The sequence below is a fragment of the Malania oleifera genome, chromosome 2, assembly GCF_029873635.1.
Source record: "Malania oleifera isolate guangnan ecotype guangnan chromosome 2, ASM2987363v1, whole genome shotgun sequence".
Taxonomy (NCBI): Eukaryota; Viridiplantae; Streptophyta; class Magnoliopsida; order Santalales; family Ximeniaceae; genus Malania; species Malania oleifera.
This window is the reverse complement of record NC_080418.1, coordinates 39,267,012-39,291,955: the sequence shown is the minus strand read 5'-3', so window position 1 is coordinate 39,291,955 and position 24,944 is coordinate 39,267,012. Positions and strand designations below refer to the sequence as shown.

The 24,944-nt window shown below is 37.2% G+C and overlaps 1 protein-coding gene across 1 annotated transcript; it reads left to right on the top strand.

Annotated features, from left to right (window-relative positions):
• The first annotated feature begins 212 nt into the window (after nt 1–212).
• LOC131148704 (uncharacterized) lies at nt 213–4,992 on the top strand. The gene is made up of 3 exons (XM_058098591.1): nt 213–2,035; nt 2,225–2,899; nt 3,000–4,992. Exon 1 carries the CDS (start codon nt 333–335, stop codon nt 1,101–1,103), a length of 771 nt encoding a protein of 256 aa, XP_057954574.1. The 5' UTR covers nt 213–332; the 3' UTR covers nt 1,104–2,035; nt 2,225–2,899; nt 3,000–4,992.
• The last annotated feature ends 19,952 nt before the right edge of the window (nt 4,993–24,944 follow it).

Here is a 24,944-nt window from a genome sequence, read left to right as displayed (position 1 = left end):
AGTTGATTACTAATTCCAATTTTTAGATTTTTATTAATTATAAGCAAGCCATAATAATAATCTGAATTTGTCCAAGCATCAACCACAATTACACTTAAACTTAAACCTATTTATTTTGACGCGTATGTGCTAAGTTTGGTTTAAAAAAAATATATGTTTATCAAATAATAGTCAGCAACACATAAACATGCCAATCACGTTCGAATGAGGATGGCATTTGTTGTAACCAGCTAGGTCTGAAAATGAAGGTGGTGTCGACAATGGCAAGTGAGAAAATTGTAGAAGAAATGGGATTATCTGAAAGTAGTGATGAACAGAGTGTTGGTTGAAGTATGGAGAAGCATGCGGAAAATGGGAGACAGTGGGGAGATGAGTCTCTCTTGGATTCTGATGTTAGGGATGCGAAAGACTCGAGTGATGTAGTTGCTTCAGTTCGTGAGGAGGTTAAAAATTTTGAATTCGGAGAAGCAGCTCCTGTGCTGAACAATCAACAACAAGCTGATGGTCAGGGGGAAAGAACTATCATAAGAAACAACAAGAAAGTTCCTTGGACTGAACTGTTTGCGAACAATAGAAGTCCAGCAAACTGTGGTAAGCTTCCGGCCTTCTCCCCTAATGGTGATGGTGCTAGGATACCAATTTCTGAAATCAATGATTCGGTGGGGATTTCAAGCAAACAGCTGGTGGGTTATTTTGTTGGAAAGTTTCCTAGAAGGGCAGCCTTTAATGCTCTGATGAAATCTTGGAGAGTTCCAGTAGAAATCAATCAGCATGATAAAGGGTGGATCATTTTCAGATTTCAGAGTGAGGAAGACCTTTGCTCTGCTCAGAAGAATGGGCCTTATTCAATATATGGAAGGACCCTGATTATTAAGAGGATGCCGAAGTATTTCCAATATGGTCACGAACACAGAGCCATTTTTCCAGTTTGGATTAAGCTAAGTGATCTTCCTCAGGAGCTGCGGACACCAATAGCTATTGGGAGGATATGCTCTGAAATTGGAAGGCCATTATTAATGGACAAGCTTACGACGAATATGGACATGATCTCTTATGCCAGAGCCTTGGTGGAGGTGGATGTTGCCAAGGAAATCAAACATTAAATTAAGGTATGGCTTTCGGATGATGTCTCTATTATGCAGGAGGTTGTGTATAAAGCTCTACCCAGATACTGTAATAAGTGTAAGACAATTGGACATTCGGAGAGTTCTTGTAATCCTAGGGAGGTGTATAAGAAGCCCCAAAGTACCCAGTACAGAGTTAAAAAACAATTGCCTGTGGGAGAATCTGGGAAGGAAGATGGGGAAATTAGAGCAGTAGAAGAAGGGGATATTAATGATGATATGATCAATAAGCAGGTGGATCTGTCTCATGTTAAGAGTGATAAGGCAGAGATGGCTGGTAACGATGTTGAAGATGCTGTTGAGTCTGATCCTTCTGTTGTTCAGGAGGGTATGTTGGCTGGGGTGGTGTCTGTGTGTGGGGGTAAGGATGGTGAGGAAGAAACTATGATTGAGAATGGGCAATCTGGTGAAGAAGAGGTTGCAGGTGAGAGTGCCTCCATAGTTCAGGATGATGAGGGTGCTGGTGGTGCTCAGCAACAACAGGTGAATGAGAATGGTAGTATTGTGGCCAGTGGGAGTAATATTCAGACAAATCCAGTACAACAGGGGAGTATGGGGAAGGAGAAGGTTAATGAATTCGAACCTTTAAAAAAGAAAAAGAAGGGTAGAGTGACTCACTTTAATCCACTGACTATTGGAAAGGGGTTAAGGCCCCCTTCTAAACTAAAATAAAGATCGCATGTTGGAACATCAGGGGTTTCAATAAATCCCTAAAGCAAAATGGGGTTGCTAACCTCATAAAAAATAACAGAATAAATGTAATGGGAATCCTGGAGACCAAAATGAATGATAAGAATGCAGAAGAGTTTGTGAAAAAGAAGATGCTTAGTTGGAAATATTTCAACAATTTTGAAAAACATAGGGCTGGGAGGATTTTGATAATTTGGAATCCTGGTAAAGCTCAAGTTCAGGTACTTTTTAAATCTCCACAACTTCTACTATGCACTGTTACATGTCTTACTTCCAGAAATGTTTTCAAATTATGCTTTATGTATGGTTTTAATACCACTATTTCTAGAAGGCCAATGTGGCAGGACATCACTGAGCTTTGTAGGGATGAACCATGACTTATGTTGGGAGACTTTAACTGTGTTATGTAGGCTGAAGAGAAGAGAAATGGGAACCTTGTATCTGCCTATGAGATGAGGGACATGAATGAATGTTTTGCAATGAATGGACTCGTTGATGCTAGGTCCTCTGGATGTTACTTGACATGGACAAACAACAGGGTTTGGTGCAAACTTGATAGAGCTGTAATTAACAATGAATGGTTGCAGAAGGAATGGAGTACACATGTTGTATTTTAGCTCCTTGGTCTTATCTTAGATCATGCATCATGCATTGTAACCTTATTTGATGAGGTTAGTGTGGTGAAAAGACCATTTAAAATTTTTAATATGTGGATGAAGTATGAGAGTTTTCTGGAGATTGTTGAAAAGGGCTGGAATAACAAAGTTAATGGGTGCAAGCTGTTCAGATTAACTAGGAAGCTTCTAATGCTGAAGGGATGACTTAGGGACTTGAACTCCATGCATTTTTCCCATATATCAAAAAGGGCATAGAATGCTTCAAAGAATTGAAGGAAGCCCAGCAGTGTCTTCATGACAGGCTTGATGATATTGCTGCAAAATTGACGGAGGCGAACAGGTGTTTCCTTGCACAGTAGGCCAAGTGCCACTACCTGAAGAATAGTGATAGAAGTACAAAATTTTTCCATTCTCTGTTGAAGAGACACATAGCCAGGAGCCAAATCACTTATCTTGTGAAGGATAATGGTGAGTATACCAGATCACAACTAGAGGTGTCAGAAGAGTTTTTAAAATTTTATAAGGAACTGTTGGGAACTAATGAAGTCTTCTGTCCTGTTGACCCTAGGTTATTAATAGAGGCCCTATGTTGGATGGGGTTCAAGCAACTAAGATGGTTGAAGATGTCTCTGACAAGGAAATCAAGGATGCCCTATTCAGTATAGGGCAGGACAAATCCCCTGGCCCGAATGGTTATACTTCTGGGTTCTTTAAGGAGGCTTGGAATATAACAAGGAAGGAGTTCACACTTGCACTCAAGGAATTCTTTGTACATGGTAAACTACTCAGACAGATTAATAGAACTGCCATTGCATTAATTCCTAAGTCCCTCAGTTCAAGATTTTAGGCCTATCTCATGTTACAATGTTGTGTATAAGGTGATAGCTAAAATCCTAGCTAGCAGAATTAAACCCTCTCTTGGGAAGCTGGTTAGCGAACCTCAGTCTGCCTTTATCAGTCAGAGGTATATGATTGAAAACATCTTCTTGGTTCAGGAATTGGTAAGGAAGTATGCTAGGAAGAGAATATCCCCCATGTATATGATCAAGATTGACTTTAAAAAAGCGTATGACTCAGTGTCATGGGATTTTCTAAGAAGCATGTTGGAACATTTGAAATTCCCTACGGCTATGGTGGGTTGGATTATGCAGTGTGTGAGTACCACATCATTTTCCCTATCTATTAATGGTGGGTTATATGGGCTGTTTGAAGGCAGGAAAGGACTCAGGCAAGGAGACCCTTTGTCTCCCCTTTTGTTTGTGATTTGCATGGAGCACTTATCAAGATGAATGAAGTCTCTAGAAAATAACCCAAATTACAGATTCCACCCTAAATGTGATGAACTCAGAATTTCTCACTTGGCATTTGCAGATGATTTGATTTTGTTCTCTAGGGGTGATGTGCTATCTGTTAAGAAGATTATGGAATGCTTGAATCTATTCTCTAATTGCTCAAGTCTGAAGGCTAGTGTTCTGAAGTCTAGCTTGTACTGTGTAGGAGTGGTAAACAATGAGCACGAGGAGATGATGAGGCTGATTGGTTTTCCTTGTGGGGTATTCCCCTTCAGATATCTGGGTATCCCTCTTGCATCTACAAGGCTAAATTTTGCTCATTTCTCCCCCCTGCTTAGTAAGATTGGCAATAAGATTAATTCTTGGCCTGGGCACATCATCTCATATGCTGGAAAACTGGAGCTGCTGAATTCAGTGGTGCAGAGGGTGGAGTGTTTTTGGCTTTCTATTTTTCCCATTCCCTGTGCAGTGCTTAACCAAGTGGTTAAGCTTTGTGGGGATTTCCTTTGGGGAGGTAGGAAGATACCTCTTGTTGCATGTAAAGAGGTTTGTTTGCCAAAGAAGGAAGGGGGTTTGGGGGTAATGGACCTTAAAAGCTGGAATTATGCCCTCCTTACTAGAACCTTATGGAACCTGCAGGAAAAGAAGGATTCTTTGTGGTCGAAGTGGGTGAATCATGTTTACTTTAGAGGTAATTGCCTATGGGAAGCAACAGTAAAACATGAGGACTCGCCACTTATTAAGAAGCTGATAGAAGTCAAGGATAAACTGCTGTACCAGGTAGGGGATAGGAGGCTGGTTGAAGAGCAGATAAAAAGTTGGGTTGTTGATGGGATATTTCTTTGCTCTAAGGCATAAAACTTTTGGAGAATGAAGGGTAGGGTTGTGCCTTGGCAGAGGGTAATTTGGAAGAATATCAATGACCCGAAACACTCTTTCATCTTATGGTTGGCTGCGAAAGGGAAGCTACAGAATAGTGATAAATTCATTGGAGATGGCATTGACAATTCCTGTGGTCTGTATGGGGCAGAGGTTGAATGTCTAAACAATATGTTCTTTAATTGTAGGATATCTGAAAAGGAAGGTGTACTCCCAAGAGGGGGGTGAATTGGGATTAAAAATTTTTCTTTAGAAACTTCTTTAGTTAATTCTTTCTCAACCCTTTTTAGTTTCAGCAAACGCACATGTAAGATTTGAATTTATATCACAAGTCCAGCTGAGAATTAATTTAGTTATAATTCTTTATGAATGAGAATATCAAATTAAATACTTTGTAGGTTTCTCAAGACTTCTTCCAACAGCTTAGATTAACACCCAATGAATTAATTTAATCAATCAAGATAATATATCAATCCCAGCAAAGCTTCCAAGATTCAGCTTTTGAATATGTCAATCCACTCAACAAGATGAGCTTGATTTCTCAGTATAAAACACAATAGAAAATTCAATCAAGCTTCCAAAACTCAAATATTGATGTTAACTATGTAACATGAATTATACAACCAATCAATATATTAATGAGCTTTGGTATTGATCAATCAACGTACTCCCTTATGGTTTCTGCAATAATATTGATCAATCAACGTACTCTCTTACGATTTCCGCAATTCCCAAAAGCAAATTAATTTTCAGCGATTAAATAATCAATCCACATAGTTTATATGTGTGTAGAAAATTAAATTCACAACCATGCAGTTTGTATATATATGCAAAAAATTAAAGAGAGTAGGAAAGAGAGAGCGACACCAATAGATTACAAGGTTCGGCTATCCCCGCCTATGTCCTCGCCTTACACAACACGCCTAAGGATTCCACTATACCACTCCTTTACGGACGGAGCAAACCTTTTACAACACTCCTTCAATAGGATATAGCCCTCCTCTCCAAGCGACACCCCACGCTTGGTTCACTCCTTCAACTAGGGTGGAGCCCCCTCTCCAAGCGATACCCCATGCTCGGTACAACGATTTAACAATCTTGAATCGTCAAGAAAATCAAGAACAAATTGGTGTACAAAGACACTCTCAACAAGAGCAGATTAGTACAATTGAAAACAATATACTTCAATCAAATAACAATATAGAATGATGAAGATCAAGTGTATATCACTGGGTTCTTTCTTAGATTGCAAGATTCAGAATTTGTGCACAAAGATCAGTGAGAAAATATCAGCAAGACTCAGTAGAAAACTTCAGCAAGTATGTGAATAAGAGAGCTTTTGAAGATTTTAAGCAATAAGGCTTGATTGCTGATTTTAATTCTTAGTATCTTGAATCCTTTGTCATGGGGGGTATTTATAGGGTTTACAAAATGTATTTCATGTTACCCAAGTGACTTGGAGTGTTTCCCAAGTTTTCATAACGTTTAGAATTCAAAAATTCAATTTTGGAAACTTCCCGTTAGTTTTAAAATCTGAATTTTGAAGGGTCAGTCGACTGGACTCAAGGAGTCAGTCGCCTGGATAGGTTCTATTTGTTATTCAGTCGTCTAAACAAATATGGTCAGTCGCCTGATAGCTTCGACTACCTTTCAATATTTTGATCATAACTTTTTTCTATTCAACTCCAAATTAGATGTTCTTAATATCAATAGAAAGTTAAGAAAAAATAATACAACTTTCATGTTGATCATTTTTGAAGATAAAAAGTCGTTGATAGAGAAAATTACACATCAATGCAGATATAGAAAAAAAAACAGAATTTGAAAAATCTTGTTTTGGTGCTTTTTATTCCAAAAATAATTTTAACCTTTTTGAAATTAATTACGCGCCTAAACTGCATAATTAGGTGCTTTGATTCATGCATTGAGACTTATATTTTTAATTAAATACCTAATTACTCTCAATATTTTAGCACAGTAGCCTATTTATAATATTTGGGTTTTATTGAGTAATTTATAAATTTTTGGTATTTGTTTTTATTGCAAAGCAATTATTGGGAGCTGAAACCGGCACCACTTCATAATTCCCACATAAGTTTTTCGTCCGAGTTCCGATCGAGATGATTCAAAATTTTGGAGAAAGATGAGAAGATTATCTACAACTTTTGTGTTTTAAGGTTCAAGCGATATGAGCTCCAGGATGGTCAAAAGTGGGTTTGATCGCTAGGAAATAGAAAATAAGAAAAGAAACAAGAAAAAAGAAAAAAAAAATTAATAAATTACCTGATTTGACCCGGCCATGCAGTCGGGTCTGGACTCCTCCATCAAGTCGTGCACTGGGTAGGTCTTGGGGGTCTCCTTATATATATATATATATATTTATATTCCTTTCTTCCATAGTCAGCGCCCCACCCTCTTCTCCTTTCCTCTCCTCTCTTGGCTCTTTTTCCCTCTTTCTCCTTCCTCTTTCCCTATCTCCTCTCTCGGCCATGCACAACATCCGACCCTCTCCAACTTTCTTCCCTTCTCTCCTCGGTCTCTCTAACTCTCTTCTCCCTCTCTTCTCTTCCCTCTTCCCCTCGGTTTCCTTTCCCTTCTCTTCCTCTGCACTCATCTCTCTTTCTCCCTCTCGGCTTTCTCTTCTCCCAGTCCTTCTCCTCCTCTTTTATCTTGTCTCATTCTCTTCTCAGTCTCAGTCTTCTTTGTTTCCTTTCTCTGTTCTGCCTTTTGCCCTACTGTGCTACCCATGAACTTCCTCAGACTCGAAGCCCTTGCTGTCAAGCTGCTACCACTGTGTGTTCCTGCTGAAACCTCCCAGCCGAGCTCTCTGTTGTAGCTGCCATCCAAGCCACCATTGCTGCTGCTATGTAGCCCACGATTTTTGTTGCTGCTGCTCTTGCTGGAGAATCTTTTGCTGCTATTTCCATTGCTGCCACAAGGACTTGAGAGCTACCACCAGTCGTGAAGACCTTGTTGTGTAGCCTTTCCACCCAAGAGCCCCTGCTGTTCCACGGCCAGCTGCTGCCTCTTCTTTGTGCTACCTGTTGTGTGTTGTATGGAGGAACACCGAGGACCCAAGATTGATGCTCTTCAATCTTCATGGCCTGCTCTCTCCCATCTCTCCCTCTCTTATTTTTATTTAGTTACTTTAATTTATTTTAATGTACTGGGTTGGAATTTTATTTGGATTAGAGTTTAGTTAAGTTTAATTTAAGATTTTGTTTAAGTTATTCATATTGTTGATTTTAATTTCATTTTTATTTAAGGTTTCATTGTTGGAATTTAAATGCTTGTTTTATTTAAGTTTGGTTGTTCAAGTGTGGTTTATTTTCTTTTAAATCTTTCTAAAGAATTTAAATAATTGTTGGGGTCCAATTTGTGTTTTAGTTTATCACTTAAGTAGTTAAAAAAATCAATTTTGATTTCAGTGAAACTATTGTTAGGTTGAGTTTAGTTTTTTATTTATGTGGGTTAAGTTCAATTGTCTAGTTGATGCTTAATTTTAAGGTTGCAAGCTTCAGTTAATTAATAAAGTTTTGATCTTTAGGCTTTTGTTCGGCTATTAAACATAGGATTTTCGTTTCTCAGTGTTAATTTAGTGTGTGTTAGGACTTAGATTTTAAATTGCACGTTACTTTAATTCGTCAAAAGAAATCTCAAACAATCCAGAAAACCCGAATATGAACTGTGTTCAGTGCTCTTTTGTTTCTTATTTTTTGATTGGAATTGAGCAAAATTTAGAGTTAAACTGCATTCCCTGAGGAGACGATTTGGCCTTTGAGCTAAATATTACACGACAGAACTCTTATACTTAGAATAGCTTCTGAGCTGCTCATTTTTCGAGTGAGTCAAGTTTTTTGCGCCGTTGCCGAGAGTGCCAGTTTTAATTTCAAATTTTGTGTTTTTCCAATTATTTTATATTTTTCTTTAAATAAAAAATAAAAAATCGAAAAAATTTGAAAAAAAAAAATTATTATGTTTGTTTGCTGCTGTGTTGGTGAATTTCTGCTATTTGCATTGATGTTTGATGCCCTAGGTTCGAGATAATTCGAATAGATTGTCCAAAATTTCACTTAGCACCAGTAGTGATACACAGAGCACATAATCTGATTGTTCTTCTGTTACTTTTACGAGTGATTCTGAATTTGATTTGAGTAATCTTTTTGAACAATTCTTTGAGGAAGTTATGGCTGCACCTGCACCACGTACACTTCAGGATTTTCTACAGCCCACACGCACTTCTACACTGTCCTGCATTGTGTTACAATAAGATGCACTGAATTTTACAATTAAACGTGGTATGTTATCTGTGATACCCCAGTTTCACGGGATGGATTCTGAGAGTCCATACCAATATTTGACAGATTTTGAGTTGGTCTGCCCCACTTTCATTAATAGGGCTGGAACTGATAAGTATATCAAACTTCATTTATTTCCCTTTTCTTTGAAAGATAAGGCAAACATCTGGTTTAATTCTCTGCGACCTAACTTTATTACTAGTTGAGCTAAAATGCAATGTGAGTTCTTACATAAGTTCTTTCCTTTTTAGAGAACTCAGTACCTGCAGGAGCATATCAGTTAGTTCATGTAGAGAGGTGATGAGACATTCCAAGCTTGTTGGGAGAGATTCAAGGACCTAATAAATATATGTCCACACCACGGATTCGAATTTTGGAGGTTAGTGAATTATTTTTATATTGCTTTAACCCCTGAATGTAAACAGTTTGTCCAAACTATGTGCAACGGGGAATTCTTCAGTAAGGAACCGGATAAGGCTTTATCATTCTTCGATTATTTAGCTGAGAGTGCCCAACAATGGAGCACACGTCATGAATGGGCACCAATGGCAGCACAATCTCTCAGAGCAATCAATGGTGGAGGCAGATACGAGGTTAAAGAGGAAACTAGTCTACAGGCTCTTGTTGCTGCGTTGTCTAAGAAACTAGAGGTTATGGAATTAGAAAAAGTGAAAGCTGAGGATTGCTCTATCAGTGAGCCTCATACCATAGAATTTAGGATTGTCAATTACTACCAGTTTGGCAGGAGAGTATACCTGATCGGGTACAATCGGCGAATTGGGTCAACAAATCTCAGAATTAGCCATTCTCGAACACTTATAATCCTGGATGGAGGAATCACCCGAACTTCTCATAGAAGAATGATCAGTCTAGTCCATCTTCCTCACGGTATCAGTAAGTTCCTTAATCTTATGCACCATGTTGACTCTATGAGTCCAATCCGATTTTGATAATAACAAATCACTTGGTATTTAATATGTGCATTGAGTTTGTGAACATGAACTGCATTAAGCATGCATGGAAGGATAACGAGTCATAGAAGCCTTAAAGTAAAACATACATATCTTGGTAAGATCCATGGAACTCAAAGAGTGCGAGAATTAAGATGCAAGCAGCAAAGTTCAAGAACATCTTGGGAATGGGTACTTAGAACTCATGTATTTACATTTTCATATGATTTAATTTGAGGCTCAACATATACTTTAGAATGACTTTAGGACTCGTGCATTTCATGAACATCATTAGGGGACATTCATGGACTTAGAATTAATGTCAAAACCCTGAAATATGTTTTTATAAAAGAGTCAAGAAAGAAAGCAAAACAGATTTTTGAACTGGAAAATAAATATGTAGAAATTAGGAATTTCAAATGACTGAACTTTAAGTTCGGTTGACTGAAGAATTTCCTCAGACGTCTGAAGAATAAGCTCAGTCATCTGAAGATTTTTGGGTGAAAAATAGAAATTGGCAGAAGCACCTCAGATGAGTGAACCTTGACCTCGGTCGTCTGAATTCGACACTTTGGTCTTCTGACCCTTGACCTCGGTCGTCTGACCCTGTGTCCAAGCTATTTTTTTGAAAGATAAAAATGACTTCAGTCGTCTTGGCCCTTGACCTCAATCGTCTGAACTTGCGGGAAAGATTAAAATGTAATTTTTATTGATTAAACACGCGAGCTATCTTATGATCTAACGGTTGAGATCAATTCTAAGGGTAAGACACTATTTATACTGCATATCTAATCCCTAGTACGAAGGAGAAAAGAGAAACGTGAAAAGTTAACACACGCAAGAAGAGAAGAACACATCTTGTTGAGAAACTTGAACTGATTGTGATACGATTGCCTGCACTTCAACTTACACTTATCAAGCTTGGGCAAATCTACTCTGAAAATCAAAGGGGTTTCATTTACACAACTTTATTTCTTCTTGGAATTAAGGTTTGATTGATTCATTTAGCTTTTCAAATAGATTCTCATATCTACATCTGTTATTGAATATCTTTAGAGAAGTTTGATATTAAGTTTTTTCATATGCATATAAAGATTGTTTTTGACAAACTCAATACTTGAGAAAGTCTTTTATTTGGCTATTGATTAAAGAGTGTTCACTCAAGTGTGTTCTTAGTTTAAGGCTGATATTTTGAATACATCTAAACTATTTGATTATATATATCCTTAGCAGTGCATAACAATATATATATATATATTGAAGGATAGTTTCTGAAAATCAAATATTAAGTTTGTTGATCTTTGGTATTCTCATTGTATAGATATATATATATATATATTTTAAGTCAAATATTATCAAGATCACTTTGAGATTGAAATCTTGAGAGAAATATTGTTTTGACAAAGTGTGTATCAAATCTTTGTAATCTTCAAAGCTATTTTTGTATTCAAAGATTTAACCTAAGTTTCTCCAAAGTATTGATTCATACAAACATTTTGGGAGATTTGATAAAAAAAGAATTGTGTGTTGAAGCATATCATACATAAACGATTGTATCGTTCATACATTCTAAGCTTCAAGTTATATCATATGGTAAATGTATTAGGAATTTGAATTGTACTCATGAGTTTTTGTTTGGAAGCATTTTTGAGTATTTTTACAAATTCTATTGTATTCATGGTTCGATGTGTGAACTGGTGTTTAAGGAGAGAGTTGTATGTCTTGTAAGCAGCGGAGTAGAAGGGAGTTGTACCTCTTGTAAGCAGTGAATTGTAAGGGAAGCTTCGTTCCCATTTAAGGAGCAGGGATTTTAGTGAAATCTTTGAGTAGTTGCTCAAGGCGAGGACGTAGGCCGAGTTGGCTAAACTTCGTAAAAACTGCCTTTGTCTTCTCTCTTCCCTTTACTTTTTACTTTCAGCACTACATTTAAATTGTTTGTATTGAATGTGTAGGTTGAATAACATTGCACACAAGTAATTGAGTTATAAGAACTCATTGGTAAATTGAATTTGTAGGGATTAAATATACAAGTAGGGATTAAGTGGTAAATAGATTTAAAGAATTTTAAAATACCCAATTCACCCCCCTCTTGGGATTACACCTAATTCAACAATTGGTATCAAAGCAGGTTTATATAGACTTAATAGTCAATTTGTAAAAAGATCACATGACACATATCGATGTAACTCCATTCGGCGAGGGACACTCATCCACTAGACTACCCATTTTCTGTTGTGTAAACTACACCTATTGGAAACATAGGATGAGCATATATCTATTAAACGTAGATTGGAAGGTTTGGAAAATAGTGACTAAGGGAAATCACATTCCCATGAAAGTAATTGATAAGACTAATGTACCTAAAACTGAAGATAAATATACTAAGGAAAACTGGAAATCTGTACAAATCAATACTACTGCCATGAACTTGTTTTTCTGTGCATTAGATATAAAAGAATTTAATAGGGTAATGGCATGTAATTTGGTAAAGAAATTTGGGAAAAATTAGAAGTTACATATGAAGGTACTAAGGAAGTTAAGGAAACTAGGATAGACATGCTCACTAGTGAATATGAAGCATTTAAAATGACAGTTGATGAATCTATACAATCCATGTACACTAGATTCACACACATTATTAATTCTTTAAATACACTTGGAAAGACTTACCCTACTTATGAGTTGATCAGGAAAATACTCAGGATTTCACTTTGACAATAGCAGAAGGGAGAAATCTCAAGGAGATGTCGGTGGACGAACTCATTTGATCACTCATCACCTATGAGCTGACAATAAACGAGGGGAAAAATAAGCAAAGCAAAGCAAAGAAGGTCATTGCACTTAAGGCATCATCAAGCTACTCAAGTAAAGGAAGTGATTCCGAAACGGATGATGAGATGTCCTTGCTTACAAAGAAGTTTGTAAAGTCCTTGAAAAAGAATAAGAAGTTCAACAAAAAATTCTGATACTCTAAATCGGAAAGAGGAGAGTCTAGCATGAAGAAAAAGAAGGAGGATCCACCAACATGCTACAACTGCCGAGAGGTTGGACACATCAAGCCTGAGTGTCCCAAGCTAGTGAAAGCCTAAAATAAAAAGAAGAAGGCATTGAAATTCGGTTGGGATACACATAACACTAGTTGTTCAGAATATGAATCCAGCGACGACGAGGTTGTCAATTTGTGTCTAACGACACATGTTAACCTTGAGGTACAATCATCATTTTCATCATCTTCGTATTATTCTAGTGATTCTGAAAATGAAAATGATATGATTTCATATGATGAATTGAAACAAGAATACCTATACTCTATCAAAATACTTGAGAAGAAAACAAAGAAAATTTTTGAGTTGAAAAGTAAAGTCAAAGAGCTTGCGAGCTTACTTAACCGTCAAAATGAATCACATGCATCTTTCATAAGAAATAAAGATTTGAAAATTGAGGAGTTAGAAAAAGATTTGAAAGATAAATCTAAAATTATTTGTAAATTTACTGAAGGACAAAACAATTTTGAAAAGCTCCTAGGATCTCAAAGAAATTCCTTAGAAAAGGAAGGGTTTGGCTTTAATGGGAAGGAAAATCTAAAGAATAGACACCTTTACATGGGTTATTTTAGAAGAGAGTCAAAGTCATATGTTCCAACTAAGAATTATTATAGAAATACTACATGCTTTAAATGTATAAGCTTGGGTCATATAAAATTTGACTGTCCTTTCAAAAATAAAGACGTAAAAATTAAGAAAGTATGAAAGGTCAAAGGTCAAAGTTCAATCTAGCACTAATCCCCTGGACCCATGGTATATGGATAGCGAATGTTCACGTCATATGACTGGGGATAAAGCAAATTTCACATCCATCATATCCAAGGATAAAGGATTCGTCACTTTTGGAGACAATGCTAAGGGAAGGATCACAGGAGTAAGTAAAGTTGGTAATAACTCGTCATTAATTATAGATGATGTCTTGTTGGTTGAAGGTTTGAAGCACAACTTATTGAGTGTAAGCCAACTGTGTGATAAAGGTTACAAAGTGTCTTTTGAACATGACAAGTGCATAGTTGAACACAAAACCGATAATAGGATACTATTCACTGCTGAACGTCATGAAAACGTATATACCACAATCTTTGATAACTTAACCTCACAGAGTGTGACATGCTTCTCTGCTATGAATGAAATTAGCTGGATCTGGCATAGAAGACTAGGACACGCAAACATGGATTTAATCTCAAAACTAGTTAGGAAAGAATTAGTTAATGGACTGCCTAAGACTAAATTTGTGAAAAATAAAATCTGTGATGCATGCCAATTAGGAAAACAAGCAAGAATAAGCTTTAAGAAGAAGAAAGAAATCTCCACTACTAGGCCACTCCAAATGCTACACTTAGACTTATTTGGATCAAACCCAATTCAGAGTTTAGGAGGAAAATCATACGCCTTTGTCATAGTTGATGATTTTTCAAGATATACGTGGGTACTTTTCTTAGGTCACAAAAATGAGGCATGTGAACAATTTATAAACCTATGTAAGAAAATCCAAAATGAAAAGGGATATACAGTCACAAAAATTCGAAGTGATAGGGGTAGAGAATTCAAAAATCAAGGCATGAAAGACTATTGTAATTCATTAGGAATTGCCCATAATTTTTCAGCTCCTAGAACACCACAACAGAATGGTGTAGTTAAAAGGAAGAATAGGTCTATACAAGAAATTGTTAGAACTATGCTTAACGAACATAAATTACCTAAGTACTTCTGGGCCGAGGCAGTGAATATCGCCTGCTATGTTCTAAACAGAGTATTGATTAGATCATCTCTTAATAAGAACCCTTACGAATTATGGAATGGCCATAGACCAAACATATCATATTTTCATGTCTTTGACTGTAAATGTTTTGTACTTAGAGACAATGAACACTTAGGAAAGTTTGATGTGAAATCCGATGAAGGTATCTTCCAGGGTATGCCTTAGATAGTAAAGCCTATAGAGTACATGACAAACGAACATTGACGGTTATAGAATCTATTCATGTTGTGTTCGATGAGTCAAATCCCTTCTCTAAAAGAACTGATGAAGATGAATTTGAAATCAACAAATAATTTGAAGAACTATCCATTGAGAATGATTCAGAAAAGAAAAATAAACTTAAGGAACCATCCACTGTAACTATTCAAATTGAAAATGAGGTTAATAAACCATCTAGAGAATGGAAATATATAAAGAATCATCCCATAAATCAAATAATAGGTGAACAATTACATAGAGTAGCCACTCACTCCTCTCTTAGGAACATGATTAGTCATTTTGCATTTCTATCTCAAGAAGAACCTAAGAATGTGAGTGAAGCTATAGAAGATGAATCATGGGTGTTGTCTATGCAAGAAGAGTTAAATCAGTTTGAGAGGAATAAAGTATGGACACTAGTTCCCAGACCTGAGGATAAATCAATCATTGGAACCAAATGGATATATAAGAATAAGAAAGATGAACATGGAATAATTGTGAGAAATAAGGCTAGATTAGTAGCTCAGGGATATAATCAAGAAGAAGGTATAGATTTCGAAGAAACATTTGCACCTGTAGCTAGAATGGAAGCCATTCGAATGCTTTTAACTTATGTAGCTTTTAAAAATTTCAAGTTCAATCAAATGGACGTCAAGAGCGCATTTTTAAATGGCTACATAAATGAAGAAGTGTATGTAGAACAACCCCTCAGGTTTGAAAACCATAAGAATCCTGATCACGTATATAGACTGACAAAAGCCTTGTACGGTTTAAAGCAAACTCCTAGAGCTTGGTATGAAAGGCTAAGCGGTTTTCTTTTAGAAAATGGATTTATAAAAGAAAAGATAGATACAACCCTATTCATAAAGTCTAAGAAAGATAACATTCTCCTAGTGCAAGTATATGTAGATGACATCATATTTGGCGCTATGAATAAAGAATTGTGTGATGAATTTGTCAATACCATGCAAAATGAATTTGAGATGAGCATGATGGGTGAACTAAATTTCTTCTTAGGACTTCAGATTAAACAAGCAAAACATGGAATATTCATAAATCAATCGAAGTGTATTAGAGACCTACTCAAAAAGTTTAATATGGAAGATGGAAAAATACTAGGTACACCTATGAGCGCTTCATTGAAGTTAGACAAAGATGAATAAGGTATACCAGTAGATGTTAAGTTATATCATGGAATGATAGGTAACTTATTATATCTGACTGCTAGTAGACCTGATATAATGTTTAGCGTATGTTTGTACGCAAGATTTTAGTCTGCACCAAAAGAATCAAATTTGTTAGCCGTTAAACGAATACTTAGATACCTAATAGGAACCGTGGAAATTGGATTATGGTATCCTAAGTACACATCGTTTGAGATTATCAGCTATTCAGATGCTGATTTTGCGGGTAGCAAAGTGGATAGGAAGAGCACCAGTGGTACTTGTCATTTCTTAGGACATTCCTTAGTCTCTTGGTTTTCTAAGAAACAAAATTCAGTAGCTCTTTCCACAGCTAAGGCTGAATACATAGCAGCAAGTAGTTGTTGTGCTCAAACGCTATACATAAAACAACAATTGAAGGATTTTGGATTAAATTATGAAACAATCCCTATTAGATGCGATAATATGAGGGCAAAAAACATCTCAAAGTCACATATTACATTCACGAACTAAGCACATAGAAATACAACATCATTTTATTCGTGATCATGTATAGAAAAGGGATGTGACGCTTGAGTTTGTATGCACGGATGAACAATTCGCAGATATATCCACGAAACCACTTGCGGAGGATAGGTTTATCCAAATTAGGCGTGAATTAGGCCTGATGCATGGTCGAGAGGTTGCTTAGAGTTATATAAGTTAATGTAATTTAGGGGGAGCAATGTCACCTAAGATGTAATCACTAGGTGTCAAATCAATCATCTTTTAGTATCGCATTAATTCAAATTTGGTATCAAATTAATCAACATTGTTCACAATCGACATAACATTAGTCCACATTTGATATCACATCAATCAATATTTGGTATCCTCACATAATCGTTGAAATTTATGCATTATCAAGGAGGATGGTTGATGTAAAAAGGGGAGAAGTAAAGTATGTTAAAAATCTAATGGTTGAACAAGATTAAAACTTTAAGATTTCAAAGGGGAGAAGAACATAAGGTTATGTTCATTCATGTCTTATTATTATACACCTTTTTGTTGATGTCAAAAAGGGGGAAAAATTGGGTGCAAAAACTATTATTGATATTATGCAAAGGGTGAGATATACAAAAGGGGAAGAAACTATTGTTGATGTCATGGTTGAAACATCATGAACATATTCATTATGAGCATATTTCATACTTCATTTGGATTCAGGCTAAACACTTTGTGTATGAACATGAACATATTTTTATTTATTAAATATTTGATGCATTAATTGAGGGGGAGCCTTGTTAGGCGTAACCCATTATATTTTTTTTTTACTCGTGTATTTGTCATCATCAAAAAGGGGGAGATTGTTGATTCTACGAGTCCAATCCGGTTTTGATAATGAAAAATCACTTGGTATTTGATATGTGCATTGAGTTTGTGAACAAGAACTATATTAAGCATGCACGGAAGGATAACAAGTCATGGAAGCCTTAAAGTAAAGCATACATATTTTGGCAAGATCTGTGGAACTCAAAGAGTACGAGAATCAAGATGCAAGCGGCAAAGTTCAAGAACATCTTAGGAATGGGTACTTAGAACTCATGTATTTACATTTTCGTATGATTTAATTTGAGGCTCAACATATACTTTAGAATGACTTTAGGACTCATGCTTTTCATGAACATCATTAGGGGACATTCATGGACTTAGAATTAATGTCAAAACCCTGAAATATGTTTTTATAAAAGAGTCAAGAAAGAAAGCAAAACGGATTTTTGAACTGGAAAATAAATATGCAGAAATTAGGAACTTCAGATAACTGAACTTTAAGTTCGGTTGACTGAAGAATTTCCTCAAACTTCTGAAGAATAAGCTTAGTCGTCTGAACATTTTTGGGTGAAAAACAGAAACTGACAGAAGCACCTCAGATGAGTGAACCTTGACCTCGGTTGTCTAAATTCGACACTTCGGTCTTCTGACCCTTGACCTCGGTCGTCTGACCCTGTGTCCAAGCTATTTTTTCGAAAGATAAAAATGACTTCAGTCTTATGGGCCCTTGACCTCAGTCGTCTGAACTTGCGAGAAAGATTAAAATGTAATTTTTATTGATCAAACATGTGAGCTATCTTATGATCTAATGGTTGAGATCAATTCTAAGGGTAAGACACTATTTATACTTCATATCTAAACCCTAGTACAAAGGATAAAAGAGAAACATGAAAAGTTAACACACACAAGTAGAGAAGAACACATCTTGTTGAGAAACTTGAACTGATTGTGATACGATTGCCTCCACTTCAAGTTACACTTATCAAGCTTGGGCAAATCTACTCCGGAAATCAAAGGGGTTTCATTTACACAACTTTATTTCTTCTTGGCATTAAGGTTTGATTGATTCATTTAGCTTTTCAAAGAGATTCTCATATCAACATCTGTTATTGAATATCTTTAGAAAAGTTTGATATTGAGTTTTTCCATGTGCATATAAAGATTGTTTTTGACAAACTCAATACTTGAGAAAGTTTTTTATTTGGCTATTGATTAAAGAGTGTTCACTCAAGTGTGTTCTTAGTTTAAGGCAGATACTTTGAATACATCTAAACTATTTGATTATATATATCCTTAGCAGTGCATAACAATATATATATATATATATATATATTGAAGGATAGTTTCTGAAAATCAAATATTAAGTTTGTTGATCTTTGGTATTCTCATCGTATAGATATATAGATATATACTTTAAGTCAAATATTACCAAGATCACTTTGAGATTGAAATCTTGAGAAAAATATTAATTTTTGACAAAGTGTGTTTAAAATCTTTGCAAATCTTCAAAGCTATTTTGGTATTCAAAGATTTAGCTTAAGTTTCTCCAAACTATTGATTCATAGAAACATTTTGAGAGATTTAGTAAAAAGAGAATTGTGTGTTGAAGCATATCATACATAAACGATTGTATCGTTTCATACATTCTGAGCTTCAAGTTATATCATATGTTAATGTATTAGGAATTTGAATTGTACTCATGAGTTTTTGTTTGAAAGCATTTTTGAGTGTTTTTACAGATTCTATTGTATTCACGGTTCGATGTGTGAACCGGTGTTTGAGGAGAGAGTTGTATCTCATGTAAGCAATGGAGTAGGAGGGAGTTGTACCTTTTGTCAGCAGCGGATTGTAAGGAAAGCTCTATCTTAATTTAAGGAGTAGGGATTTTAGTGAAATCCTTGAGTGGTTACTCAAGGCAAGGACGTAGGCCGAGTGGGCTGAACCTCGTAAAAACTGCGTTTGTCTTCTCTCTTCCCTTTACTCTTTACTTTCAGCACTACATTTAAATTGTTTGTATTGAATGTGTAGGTTGAATAACATTACACACAAGTAATTGGGTAATAAGAACTCATTGGTAAATTGAATTTGTAGGGATTAAACATACAAGTAAGGATTAAGTGATAAATAGATTCAAAGAATTTTAAAATACCCAATTCGCCCCCCTTTTGAGATTACACCTAATTTAACAGGTTTCGTTTCCAAGTGGAGGGGCGGAACTTGAGTTATAATGAGAATGTTGAATTATCGGGGTACGTCAGCAGTAGGAATGTTGATTTAGGGAAATGAGTTTACAGTATTATGGTATTAACTAATAAGTAGGTTTTTAAGCTTCTAATCAATTTTCACAATTGCTTCTTCAGGATGGAGTCCAAGGATAATACTGCCAACTTAGGAGGCAGTAGTAGCGAGGGTACCAGCCATGAGGCTGGTAGTGACTCTACAGTGGTACTACGAGAATTCGCACAGCAACTTATGGCTGAGGTGGTGCAAACAAATAGGGGCCAGGACCGTCCCATGGCTGAGTTGGGCTGTTCTATAGATCAGTTCACCCGACTAAAGCCTCATGTTTTCGTAGGAAGTGCATATCCGATTTGAGCTAAGAATTGGATCCAAGAGATCGAGAAAATCTTAGATGTTCTGAACTACACTGAGAAGCAGAAAGTAGTATTTGCAACGTTCAAGTTGACAAACAAGGCACAGAGATGGTGGGAATCAGTAAAGATGCTGGCAGAGCATCGACCTATTCCAGTAGTGATGGCGTGGGCCTGTTTCAGAGAAATATTCTTCAAACGGTACTTCCCAGCCACGGTCAGAAATTCAAAGATGGAGGAATTTATAAGTTTGACGCAGGGGCAGCTGACAGTTCAGCAGTATGTTGCCAAATTCCAAGAGCTATCCCGATTTGCTCCATTTATGATACTGAATGAGGCAATGAAAGCCTGAAAATTTCAAAGAGTTCTGAAGAAGAAGATCCAGAAACAGATAGCGATCCTTCAGTTGTAGGACTTTGCTACCCTGGTTGACAAAGCCACCGTAGTAGAGGAGAGTCTGCTAGAGGATTCTGAGGTGCAGATCCTGAAAAAGAGGCCAGCGCCTCCCATTTCTTGTTCAGGTGCAAGGCAGGGCACCTGGAAGAAGAGTAGCAGTGGCACATCTCAGAGTACCTCATCCACTCCTGATTGTCCTTCGTGTGGTAAAAAGCACTCAGGGGATTGTTGGCAAAATACATTGGCTTGCTTTCAGTGTGGTAAGCTAGGACATCAGATGAGAGATTGTCGCATGCCAAGGAACAACGGAGCCCCACAACAGCCATACAGAGGAGGTATGCAAGCGCAACATGGTGATCATCAAGGGGGTACAACCCAGGCAAAGGTATATTCCCTAACTCCTGGCAATGCAGAGAACACTGGAGATGTAGTCACAGGTATCATTTACATGCTTTCCAATAAAGATGTTATATTATTCAATTCAAGGGCAACGCATTCCTTTATCCCCTAGGGATTTGTTAAACTGTGTGGATTAGAGGTTCAACAGTTAGATTATGAACTAGTAGTGGGTACGCCATCAGGGTCAGTAGTCGTATGTAGTAAAGTAATTTGTGACTTTCTAGTAGAAATTCAGGAAAGGGTACTACCAGTCAGTATTATCGTATTTGACATGCATGGCTTCGATATCATCCTTGGGATGGACTGGTTATTTACCAGTTATGCCAATATCAATTGCCACAAGAGAGAGGTGGTGTTTAGACCTCCAAGGGAACATGAATTCAAGTTCTTAGGATCGTGTGTGCGTTCTGCACCACGGATGCTTTCAGCTATGCAGGTTAGGAGGTTACTCTTGGAGGGATGCCAAGGGTACCTGGCATTTGTGAAAGACACACTGGAAGAAGAACGTAAACTAGAGGAGATTCCTGTAGTGTGCGAGTTCCCAAATGTGTTTTAAGAGGACTTGTTGAGATTACCTCCAAATCGTGAGGTGGAGTTTGTTATAGAGTTGGTTCCAAGTACGGTGCCAATATTGAAAGCTCCATATCATATGACTCCAACAGAATTTAGAGAGTTGAAGGAGCAACTTCAAGAGCTACTAGATAAGGGGTACATTCGACCGAGTGTTTCGCCCTAGGGAGCACCAGTGCTATTTGTAAAGAAGAAGGACGGGCGATGAGGATGTGCATCGACTACAGAGAGCTTAACAAGGTGACAATAAAGAACAAATACCCGTTACCCAGGATTGATGATCTATTTGACCAGCTATAGGGCACACAGATCTTCTTTAAGATCAATCTATGATATGGGTATCACCAGCTGAAGGTGAAAGCCGAGGATATACCGAAGACAGCTTTTCAAACCCGGTATGGCCATTACGAATTTATGGTTATGCCCTTTTGTCTTGCACTTGCAGCATTTATGGATCTGACGAACAGAGTCTTTCATGAATACTTAGACCAGTTTGTCGTGGTATTCATAGATAACACTTTAGTGTATTCCAGGAGTGCTGCAGAACATGAAGTTCATCTAAGACTGGTACTACAAATGCTAAAAGAGAAGAAGTTATTTGCTAACTGAAGAAATGTGAGTTTTGGTTGGAATAGATTGCGTTTCTAGGGCATGTAGTGTCCAAAGAAAGGGTATCAGTGGATCTGAGTAAAATAAAAGTGGTAATGGACTGGGTGAGACCGAAGAATGTTCAAGAGGTCAGAAGTTTTTTAGGTCTTACAGGATACTATCGATGGTTCGTAGAAAGGTTCTTCAGTTTATCAGGTTCATTGACGCGACTCACAAGGAAGAACATGAAGTATGATTGGATAGATAAGTGCGAGCTGAGTTTCCAGGAGCTAAAACAGTGGTTGGTTTCTGCTCCAGTTCTAACCATTCCATCTAAGAGGAGGCACATCATTCGCTCTACACAGTACATCCAAGAAGTACAAAGACGTATAGAAATTTGAGGGAATCTTTTTGGTGGTCAAACATAAAAAGAGAGATTGCCCGTTTTGTAGAGCATTGCTTGACATGTTAGTAGGTCAAGGCAGAGCACCAGAGGCCAGTAGGACCCCTTCAGCCACTTGACATTCTCAAGTGGAAATGTGAGCATATCTTGACGGATTTCGTATCGGGGTTACCTACAGCGATGCATGGGCAGAATGCTATATGGGACAAAGACTACACATTTCATTCCAATCAGAGTCAATTATTCTCTGAATAGGCTGGCAGAGCTATATGTTCAAGAGATTGTACGACTCCATGGTATCCCAATTTCTATCATTTCAGATCGAGACCCATGTTTTACCTTTCGATTCTGGAAGAGTCTACAGGATGCCTTGGGATCGCAACTTACATTCAGTACATCATTTAACCCGCAGACGAATGGACAATCCGAGAGGACTATTCAAATGTTAGAGGATATGCTACGGGCATATGTACTAGATTTTGGGGATAGTTGGATACAGTATCTATCGCTTGTGGAATTTGCGTATAATAACAACTACTAGGTCAATATAAATATGGCACCATATAAGGCATTGTATGGTCATTGGCGTCGGTCTTCGTTGTACTGGGATCAAGTAGGCGAGCGGCAGTTACTAGGACCGAAACTGATTCAGTAGGCCTCTGCGAATGTCGATCTGATTAGAGAGAGAATCAGTACAGCTCTGAGTCAGCAAAAGAGTTATGCAGATACTTGCCCACGAGAGCTAGAGTTCAAGGCAGGAGATATGGTATTCCCAAAGATCGCTCCGATGAAAGGAGTAATGAGGTTTGGGAAGAAGGGGAAAATAAGCCCTTGGTACATTGAGTCATTCGAGATCCTGGAAAGTGAGATCCTGGAAAGGGTAGGTCTGGTTGCTTATCAAGTGGCATTACCCTCGGCACTATCCAAAGTTCACGACATGTTTCATGTGTCACTACTGAGGAAGTACGTACCAGACCCTTCGCACGTGTTGAGTTACGAACCTCTGGAGATCAATGATGCATTAGCATATGAAGAGGTTCTGGTACAGATATTAGATCGGAAGGTGCAGCAATTAGAGACTAAGAAGATACTGTTGGTGAAGGTACTATGGCGTAATCACGCAGTGGAGGAAGCTTCATGGGAATTAGAGTCAGAGATACGCCAGAAGTACCCTTAGTTATTTAGAGATAGTTAGAGTTAGATAGGTAAGTAGAATAGCATGTAAGTAAGAATGTATGTATGTATGTATGTATGGTAGAGCACGTGGTTCATATTATTTTAGATATGGTCTTCAGGAGAGTTTTGTACGTGTATTGTAATCTCCCGAAGCATCATGTTGTAACCACGATATTCCTCCACCATATGTGAGGATATGTAATAAACTTGGGACGGAGCTGCTATATGGGTGGCTGCCAACTCTTCTGTAGAACTGAGTCATAAGGTGAGGCTATGCTTAGAAACAGTTAAAAAATTTCGATGACGAAATTTTTGTAAGGAGGGGAGCTTGTAGAGACCCGAACCCGTAAAATAAGAAAAGGGTAAAAAGGGAATTTTTGCAGGCTTCGTCGACGATGTCTAGGTTCTTGTCGACAAAGGCCCTCCTGTGCTTCGTCACCGAATTTCAGAGTCTTGCCGATGAAGAGACCCCGATTGACAGGAAAAGTATCAGATGAGGGTTCATCGACGAAGGAAGAGGTTCATCGACGAAGGAAGAGGTTCGTCGACAAAGAGCCTTTTGTTGCTCGTCGACGAAGGCACCAATTCGTAGACGAATTTGACCGGGTCAAGGGGTTTATAAATATCATTTTTCATTACTTAGGGGTTAAGAAACACAAAACTCTCTCTCTCTCTCTCTCTCTCTCTCTCTCTCTCTCTCTCTCTCAAACCGGCGAGCTTTCTCTCTCTCTTCAATCCTTCGCCGTTCATCGCCCGTTTTGACGATCGAAGGTTACCACCAGGATCAAGAAGCTAAGATCTTTAATATTAGGGGAGAATATTATTGAGTTCGTGAAAAAGGTCAAGGGTCGGTTTTCAAGCGTTCATTCTATTTCAGGAAATAGGTAAGGAGATTTGTTTACATCAGTCTTTTTAAAAAACTAAACCACTAAAAAGTTAGCCTATGTTTATATGTACGTTATGACTACTCGTTTGCAAAATTTCACCAGGTAAAAATGTCAATTTTATAATTTTTATGATTTCAGTAAAAACTAGGGTATTGGCATATGATCTCCAAACTTTCCAACACTTCTTTATTTGCATTAAACTTAACGTAGGAGACACTTGGAACCCTTGTTTTTCATTTAAATGATATGTTCGAGTCTTATACTATGTATAGCATATTTTGATCAAATGAGCATGACATATGATATGAAATGGAGTGTGATGAACTGACTAGTATGTATGTGAATTATGGGAACTGAAGTTCCAAATTGTTATAAAAAAATGTAGAAAAACAAGTGTCGATTAGATACCAAGCTCTATATGTGAAAAAGGGTTAAACAGAGAGTGTGTGTGTCGGTTTATACCATAGTATGAATGAATGAGTTTGTGAAAATACTGGAACTATACAGGTGTTTTATGAATTGGAAACAAGTTAATTTTTCTTATTGTAAATTGTATATATGATATTGGGACCGCAGTTTTTTACTATGAGAGCCTTAAAAAGCTCA